The 9,644-nt window shown below is 45.1% G+C and overlaps 2 protein-coding genes across 2 annotated transcripts in view; both read right to left on the reverse strand.

Moving 5' to 3' along the window:
* ABL1 (ABL proto-oncogene 1, non-receptor tyrosine kinase) overlaps positions 1–5,678 on the reverse strand; it is a gene marked incomplete at both ends in the record, with an annotated part of 129,244 nt that extends 123,566 nt beyond the window's left edge. Inside the window, one exon of the mRNA XM_079705705.1 lies at positions 5,451–5,678. Coding sequence (XP_079561831.1) covers positions 5,451–5,586 — 136 coding nt within the window. The remainder of the gene's footprint in view (positions 1–5,450) is intronic.
* A 521-nt stretch (positions 5,679–6,199) lies between these two features.
* LOC307054388 (uncharacterized protein) lies at positions 6,200–6,298 on the reverse strand (the record flags this gene model as incomplete). Its single annotated transcript, XM_079706042.1, has 1 exon — positions 6,200–6,298. The coding sequence occupies one exon, from the start codon at positions 6,296–6,298 to the stop codon at positions 6,200–6,202; it is 99 nt and encodes a 32-aa protein (XP_079562168.1).
* Between the last annotated feature and the right edge of the window lie 3,346 nt (positions 6,299–9,644).

Below are 9,644 nucleotides of genomic sequence, written 5' to 3' on the forward strand. Positions count from 1 at the left end.
AGAGAGGCCGCGGCGGTGAGAGGCCCGCGTACCGCCAAAAAAAAAATTGAAATGATTTTATATTAAAAATATTCAGGGCTTCCCTGGTGGCACAGTGGTTGAGAATCTGCCTGCCAATGCAGGGGACACGGGTTCGAGCCCTGGTCTGGGAAGATCCCACATGCCGCGGAGCAACTAGCCCCGTGAGCCACAAATACTGAGCCTGCGCGTCTGGAGCCTGTGCTCCGCAACGAGAGGCCGCGATAGTGAGAGGCCCGCGCACCGCGATGAGGAGTGGCCCCCACTTGCCGCAACTAGAGAAAGCCCTCACACAGAAACGAAGAGCCAACACAGCCATAAATAAATGAATGAATAAATAAATAAATTAAAAAATATATATATTCACTACCAAGAAAAATAGGAAAAATTGTGTGCAATTTTTTTTAAACTCTGAAACTTTCTGATTTAGGGGGAAAAAAATCCACAGAGATATAGGATTTAAAAATCATTCCCACGCAAAATTTGAATGTCGCCCCCCCCCCGCAAAAAAAAAAGATTCAAACTAATCCTATATAAAAATGTAAAGTCTTAATATCATAAACTACTGAATAGCACCTTACTTATATGAAAGACACATACATGGAGATTTCCCTTGGGGATGTCATCCATTCTCCTAGCTTTAAATACCATCTAGAACCTGGTGACTCCCAGGTTCTCTCACCAACCTGGACTGCTTCCCTGAATTCAGACTTGTAGACTCAACTGTGTATCTGTCATATCCACCTGGATGCCTAACAGGCACTTCAGCTCCAGATCTTCATCCCCCAACCCATTTCCCCAAACCCCGCTCCTCTAGTTTACATTTCAGTAAAAGGCAACGCCATTTTTCCAGTTATTCAGTCCAAAAACCCTTGACCTCCCTCACACCCACGTCTCATATCGAATATAAGAGCAAATCTAGTCTGCCGTGCCTTCAGATATTCACAGAATCTGACCCCTTCACCACCACCACACCCTGCGCCAAGCCTTCACCATTCTCATCTAGGGTAGTGCCATCAACAGCCAAGTGGAATCCCTCCTTCCTCCTTCGCTTTCCTTCAGAACGTAGCAGCCAGAGAGATTTTATTAAAGCGTAAATCAGGCCCTGTTACTCCTCCCTCAAAATTCTCCCAACACCACATAAGTAAAAGTCAAAATTCTTGAGATGGACAACAAGGCCACATTCTTCTCCAGCCACCTCCCCTCACTGCCCATTTCTTCCCCCACAACTCTCCTTCTGCTCTCTCTGCTCCAGCTACTCTAGGCTTCTCCGTGAACCTGCTAAGCAAGCTCTGCCTAGGGCCCTGTGCGCCCTGATTCCCCTCTGCCTGAAAGCCATTATTTCCATGGCTTGCTCCCTCACCTCCCTCCTCAGGTCTTTATTCAAGAGCCACCTTCTCAGTGGGGCCTCTCTAGCCACCCTAACGAAAATCACCCCCCTCCAATATTCCCTGCCCCCTTTTCTATGTTATTCTTCTCCTCAGCACCTACCACCACCTAATATACTCTATATTTTACTTATTTAGCTTATTTATGGTCTGTCTCCACCCACTAGAATGTAAGTTTAAGAAGGGCAGGGAAGTGTTTTTATTCACTAATGTATCACCAATGACTAAAACACTACCTGGAACATAGTGTGAGCTCAATAAATATTTGCTGAAGAAAGAAGGACACACTAAGGTAAACAGGTTTACTAGTGAATGCTTTCAATCCTGTTTTACCAGCTTTCATAAAAGTGAATTTTCTGGGCTTCCCTGGTGGCGCAGTGGTTGAGAGTCCTCCTGCCAATGCAGCGGACACGGGTTTGTGCCCCGGTCTGGGAGGATCCCACATGCCACGGAGCGGCTGGGCCCGTGAGCCATGGCTGCTGAGCCTGTACATCCGGAGCCTGTGCTCTGCAACGGGAGAGGCCACAACAGTGATAGGCCCGCGTACCGCAAAAAAAAAAAAAGTGAATTTTCTTTGTCAAGACACGGAAATTTGGAACATATGGTCCCTGAAATAATATCATGGTTTCCTTTTTTTCCCTGCACATATGACCAGCCCTTTGACCCTGAAAGATCCCAGCAAAAAGCTGCCATCTGCCCACTCCTTTCAGATTCACCACCACCACCGCGCAACATTATTCTTGGCCTCCAGATTCATGTCTGTTTCAACGTTGTATGTTATGGCTGCGAGTTTTTAAATCCAATCTATATGGATGTTAACCAACTCTAGAAAGATCAGCCTGTGAGAGATCAAGAACCATTTGTTCCCCTAGAAAAAGTATACCCGAAGTCCAAAGAAATTGATTTGTCTTCAGTAAAACATGATCTAGGCAACTTCTTTCATTAAAAGGTGCTACAAAGAAGTGATTATTTGGTTGGGCTCCCATCAATTTGGTTTTCAAACCCTCATAATTTGGGTATTACAAAATAAAACAAATTTGTTGTAAAAGGTCTGGAATAAAACAAATGCAAAGTAAAAAGTGAAAGTTTTCTGCTGTTCCACCTAAATCCCAATTCCCTAGAGATTAACAACTATGTCAGTCTAAATCCTTCCACACTTTTTTCTGTGCATGTACAAATAAATAGTTAATTTTTGTTTTACAAAAATAGGGCCATATCATGCAGACTGATCCCCGTATTGCTTTTTTCCACTTACCATTACATGGACATCTTTCAGTGCTGGTACTTTACAGTATGCTGGCAATAAACATCCTTATATGACTTTCCTTTTTTTTTTTTGCACACACCCTTATATGACTTCTTCATAGACTTTCTGTAGCAGCAGTTCTAAAACTTTTTTTTAATCTCATGACCACTTTACTCTCTTGAAAATTACATAGGACCCCAAAGTGCTTTTGTTTATATAGGTTATCTCATCAATATTTACCACAGTATAAATTTAAACTGAAAAAGTTAAATCATTTATTCATTTGTTCACCTAAAAATAAAGTTTATTATCACTGGAAAATAACTTGTTTTCCCCTGTTTATAGATAATTGTAGGTATTGTTCTTTGAAGTTATACCAAACTCACTAAGTGGTAGTTTCTTTTTTTTTTTTTTTTTTTTTTTTTTTGTGGTACGCGGGCCTCTCACTGTTGTGGCCTCTCCCGTTGCGGAGCACAGGCTCCGGATGCGCAGGCTCAGCAGCCATGGCTCACGGGCCCAGCCGCTCCGCGGCATATGGGATCCTCCCAGACCGGGGCACGAACCCGTATCCCCTGCATCGGCAGGCGGACTCTCAACCACTGCGCCACCAGGGAGGCCCTAAGTGGTAGTTTCTTAAAGATTAGTTTTGAGTAGAATCTAAAACTAAAACTCTATCAATTAATTTTTGTATTGTTATATTAAAATCCAATGGTCCATCTTGCACCTTGAATGAATCTTTTTTACCTGTGCCTGATTTTATAACATCATGTGTTGATCATTTAGAAAATATCAGTTCACTGAATTATGTAGATTTTCCAAATAATACATTCCATTATAAGATATCAAAATAGCACGTTTGTAGATATTACCACCAATCTCTACATCACAGTAGCAGATACAGGTTTTCCAAAATCCTAATTTTTGCTGGAAAGCAAAAATTTTATCATTGACAATAGACCCTACCAGTTGTCTTCCTTGAAAGACTCTGTTATACATTTTTTAATCTGAATAACCATAGTTTGTCGGTAAACATGGTAGTCCATGAAAAAAGCGGCAAGTTCACCTCGCAACTAACCACTGCCCAAGCACTCTTCCTAGAGACAACCAGCGCACAAAATTACTTCCCCGTTCATCCACAGAAGATTAACAAGATATAAACACAAGAGTCAAGAGTTAGTGAAATTAATCATTTTTGCTGCTTCACCAGGAACATTCTTAAGTGAAAACCAAAAAAAAAAAATTTTTTTTTTTACTATGAGTGCATGGCATGAAGAATACAATGGCTACTATAGTTAGTCGCCACAGCCTGGATTCATGCTTAGGAGACTGCATTACTTTTGCACCAATAGAGCAAAGAGTGCAAATAACGTCTTAGTATTGTGTTAATACGGAAAGTTTTAACCTCTGGACCCCCCGGAGGGGTATAAGGCACATGTAAGGCACTACAGTGTTCTATACCAGGATAGTTTCCTAGAAGTGAGATTACTGGGTCACTGGTATGTATATTTTAAATTCTGATAAGTTTGGCCAAAGCTCTCCAAAAAGTCTGTACCAATTTTCACTAAGGTTGCATGATCATCACTATTTAAAAATGTAAACAATTCACTTTATAAATCCTGAATTTGGGAAGCGCCATAACATTACTATATTTGCCTGTCTAAAACCAATGCTAAAATATAACTAATGTTTCAAGGCAAAGTAAAATCCAAGTACTCAGATTATTTAGATGACGATTTCCGTTAAGAAAATCAACCTCAACTGTCAAATGCAAGTTCACTGAATAGAGAACTTTGTTCATTGTAGTCACCCATTGTTAAGGGTATTTGTGATTGAATTTCAAAGTATATGCTACTTGCACACGTCCTACATTTGCTTATTGGGTGGGTGGGCTCAGTTGATATTTTAATATAAAGTACACAGTTTGAAAAATGTCAGGCTGTGACGGTACAAACAGGACCCTAATTAATTGGTGCATGGCTGTCCCCTGTCCCAGACATCAGTCTAAGCTGACGCTTAGCTTTAAAACTTCACGCAAAATTACTGGACGTGACCAGTATAATATGTACTGTCAGCACTCAAATGTCAGTGACTTTCATAAAAATGTCAAAGACAATCTTTCTTGTCCCAAATGTCATATGAAACAGGGAGAGAGGAAGAGGAAAAAGCTCCATCTATGGCAAAGGAATACTCCTGGTGTAAGGTGAAATAACTAGAAGCTGGGGATCCTCAATTCACAAGGAATGCTGCCTCCCCGCCTCGACTGTTCCCACATAGCTCCAAAGTGAGTATTTTCAAGTTCTACTTATGATTGAAAAGGTCAAGAATATTAGTGTCAACTAGGACCTGTGGTTTTTAACTTTGAGGGGAGCACAAACCCCTTTGAGGATATGGTAAAAGCTCCCTGTAGGTAAAGCAGTAAAAGATCCACGCACCGCAGGGGAAGAAGACCCCATGCGTTAGATCAGAGCAGAATCGTGGACTATGGATCCTGAGAAACCACTTAAATCCAACCTCCTCAGGAAGGTGGAATAGTAAAATGGCGTGTCCAAGGTCAACAGTGAGTTAGAAGGGGAATCAGGCAAGAAATAAGCAACTCAAAGACATTTTGAATAAAGCCATCCAGTGTCACCAAGTAACTTTTTCTTATACAAAGAAAGTTCCACCAGAAACTAAGAGTTAACTACAGAAACAGAAGTTTTAAGTAAAACTGGAAAGAACCGACACAAGGGCTGTGGTTCAAAAGTTCCTTAGGCATCCCGAAGCTGAAAACAGGACCAGAAAACTTGAAGAGCACTCACCATGTTCCACAAAAACATTGCAGTGTGGACCCCCATGCCTCGAGGATTCTTTCTTCCCTGCCCCTTTGATAAAGTGCAGGGCAGGCAAACTTGGCCTTCTCTGGTCCCCAAGAACTTTTCCAGGCTGCTGCCCCATAAAGTAACGATAGGCACCCCTTTCCAGAAGAGGGTTCAAGATCTTTCAGAATGATCAGTGAGCTTAGAAGGAAAACGATCTATAGGTGGGATTTCACATTCACCGCATCTCCACAAGTCAGTAATTGAGGTCAATCACAAGACATCTTCCATAATGAAAGGAAGCGAAGATTTTAGGTTGACATATGTAAACAGAGGAGTTCAGATGATATTCGCAGTTTATCAATTCGAAGTAATGTAATTGCGATGGGATCCCGAAGTTTCTTGATTTTAAGTGTCTTTTACTGGCTGAATAAGTTTCTTCCCTTTCAAGGAGAAAAACCTAAACAGAAATATTCACAGGGTATGCTGTACAAGGGTCAGTAAGGCTAAAGTCATGTCGATTTCCACACATCAAGGAAACGTTGATCGTGTCTGGATGCTCCTCCAGAACTTTTCCTGGGGAAGTCACCCAACCCCTATCTTGGTGTCTTCATCTTCCGACAAACTTCCTGCTGCACTAGCTGCCGCTCCTGCTTCTCTACCCTGCTCTCCGGAAAAGGACACGGGTCACCCCGACTTCAGCGAGAGCTGGCCCTCCACTCAGACGAGAAGGAATGCATTGCCAGCAACTTTTAAGTCCGCTTTTTAAAAGGCCTGTGAAACCAGTCCAAGCTTTTCCTTTGCATTAAAGTTTTTGGCTGGGCTGAGACTAAGGGGGCCGTAGGTGACATTGGAAGAAGTCAGGGCATTAGAGGCTCACGGGAGCAACCTGGGGGGAAGGGGAGGCCCCTTGACAGCAGGGATGGGATTTGAATGGGGGGCTCCGAGACCAAACCTGGGGCCGGGAGTCGGAGCAAGGAGCGGCTCGGGGGCAAGAGGGAGGCTGCCGGGGCGAGGCACGGGCGGCTTACTCCGGGGGCGACGCTCCTCCACGCCTCAGGAAACGGGGTGCCCCAGGTCTGGGGAAAGAGACCACCCCGAGGGTCCCAGAGCCGGGGCGGGGCTGTAAGGGACGAAGGACTCTCACGGCCCCGAAGGCGGGTCGCAGGCGGAGCGGGGGAGGAGGCCCGGCCGCCTCAGTTGCTCCGATCCTGGGGGTCTCTGCCCGAAACACCCCCTCCCCCGGCCCCGGACGTTGCTACGGCCGCCGCCGCCAGGCAGTCACATCCCCCGGGCTCCGTCGCAGGACCCGACCTCCCCCCCAGGTAGGGGCCGTGGACAACGGAAGGGCTCCTCAGCCGCAGGACCCGGGAACCGGCTCCGGCTCCAACGCTGTTCAGGGACGGTCACCGACCCCCGCGGCCGCCATGATGGATTACGAGCCGCTCACAACGAGGCCAGGCCCCGCCTCTGGCCCCGCCCCCGGTGACGTCCGGTGCGCGCCGCGAGGTGATCGGTACCCTCCCGGCGCCGCTTTCTGGGATGCCGCCGGACCTTTCGGCTCTAGTCTCCCTGCCCTCCGGAGCCCAGCCCTGCACGACCTGTTAAATGTGGTTTTTCCGAGCACAAGGTGAGTGGTAAGGAAGCTCCCGCCTCCCCTGTACTGCCGTTGGTCTCCGAGAATCCGGGTCAGATCACTATCTTGCATCCCATTGGCCAGTAGGGACAGTACGGCTAGAGTTCCCAGCCAACCACTTTTGGCATAGCCCGCAGGGTATGCTGGGAGTCGTGGTCCTGCGGCGCCAGCCCCTGTCAGAGCTCGCCGGGGACTTGCCTTCTACTCCCAGCTCCTGAGCTTCGGTCCCGCCCTCCTGGGAGCCGGTGGACTCTATCCGGCCTCGCGTAGGGCTGGCCGATGGCTCCCCTGAGCGGGTAATTAAAACCGGCGAGGAACCAAAGCAAGGGGAAATCTGCGGATTGGATTTCCCCAGAACTGGAGTTGGATTACTTCCTTGAGCCTCTTTAGGAGAGAAAATTTATCTCGCTCCTGGAAACTGAGGTATTTGGTGACTTCACCGCCCCCCCCACCCCCAGCTTCCACCTTTACTCCAAGAAGCATAAATATTAGAACTAGCGAAAAATAGACAACTGGAAAGCGTCCGACATTCTGCTACCGAATTCTTTCTTTGGAGTATCAGAAAGCTCACCCATTAAAGAAACAGCATTTAAGAACCTTTCGGAGGCAAAACCAAACCCAATCTTAGATGTTTGGGTGAGAAGGAACCTTTGAGATAAATCTCAAACTCATACAGTGATGTATGTTAACTTCTGGCGGGAGGTGGGGGGGAAAGATTAAACAATCTAATTTCAGAGGTGTACACATATTTACATGGAAACATGTTAGCCGAGATTGTTGAGTAGGCCTACAGAGCTAGCCGATGACCCGGACACACCAAACCCACACCTGCCATAACCCATTTTATGCAACTAAAATGTACCCTTGTCCCCAGTTCTTCACTCCATGTCTCCCCAGAGCAGTACACCTACCTTTCCCGGACATACCCATTTCTAAGGGGATCCACTCATCACAACACCTAGTCTATACTATGCTGTTATGCTTTTCATAAACTGTATTCTCATTTAATCCTCACTCTAGCCCAGTGAGGCATGGATTGCTAACCCCCATATACAGATGGGGAAACCGAGTGAGATGTGACTTACTCAAGGTCACTGGCCTAGTGATGTGACAAACTCACTATTTTTCCACCGTACCATTCAGTAACAAGTAACTGTTGACTTAATGTCAGACAGTTGATTTTTTTTTTTTTTTTTTTGCGGTACGCGGGCCTCTCACTGTTGTGGCCTCTCCCATTGCAGAGCACAGGCTCCGGACGCGCAGGCTCAGTGGCCATGGCTCACGGGCCCAGCCGCTCCGCGGCATGTGGGATCTTCCCGGACCGGGGCACGAACCCGTGTCCCCTGCATTGGCAGGCGGACTCTCAACCACTGCGCCACCAGGGAAGACCCAGACAGTTGATTTTTTAGAAGTTGCTACTGACAGTAGGGGGAAACCAGTTGCATTACAGGTGTTGTACTTTCAGTTACTGAGTTGTGTATTTTAGAAATACTTTTGCTGGATTGGGAAATGGTGCTAATTTTATAGATATTGGCTTGAATAGTCACTTGGAGGTACTGAATGTGAAGCATATGAATATGTGTGCCCAAATTTAGAACTGGAATTTATATTTAGATGTTAAATGGGTTAGCTTTGCTCTATCACTAAATAGTCTGGCTGACAGACTTGGTCCTGGCTTGTAGATCACTCTTCAAACTTCAACAACTTTGTTGAAGTTGTTGACTCTTCAACAACTCACCCATTCTTATCCTGATTATCACCCTTTAACTCACCCATTCTTATCCTGATTATCACCCTAATCTTTCTCTTTGAATTTTGCTTTTTATTCCTATTAAAGCTTTGATCATTTCCTACACATCTTCATTCTTCTCTCTAGTTTAGCTTAAAATTGAGCAATCAAATCAGAACTCTTACTAACCCACACTTCTTAAACTAATAATTCATTCACAAGCATTGTTGAGCCCCTGTGTACCATTGTCCTAGGTGCTGGGATAAAATTGAGGGGGGGACACAAACGGATTCATCCTTGTCCTCCCAGAGCAGCCATGGGAGGGACAGGCAATAAGTAAAATGAGTAAAATCCGAAGTATTGGTCTCGATGCTGGAAATAAAATTTCTGGACCCCATAACCTTTCACAATCAGTCCAACCCATTCTCTAAAGGGTTGCTTTATGACGCCTCTCTAGAGCTTAAACCTACTGATTCATAGTTGCTAATGAGTTTTAATGAAGTCACTGTAATTCTGTGAATGGCTTTCATTTATAAATGGGGGTCATATCAAACTTTACAAGGTTATCGTGAGGATCAAATGGGATCTTGTTTCCCACAAAGATTGAGACTATGCTTCCTAAAGTCTGGGTAGAAGCCAACGGCGCTAGTTTTAGGTGAATCCCAAGCCCAGACTGTAATATTTTCTTCCACAGATGCACTGTATAACACTGTAGAATGATACTCTAAAGGACTTAAAACTAGAATCCTGAGCCCAGCAAATGCCTGACAGTCAGAAGTAAATAAATGTTGCCATATTTGAATAAATCCCTTTAAGCTCATATATTCTATTA

The sequence above is a fragment of the Hyperoodon ampullatus genome, assembly GCF_949752795.1.
Source record: "Hyperoodon ampullatus genome assembly, chromosome: 6".
In the NCBI taxonomy this organism is placed as follows: Eukaryota; Metazoa; Chordata; class Mammalia; order Artiodactyla; family Ziphiidae; genus Hyperoodon; species Hyperoodon ampullatus.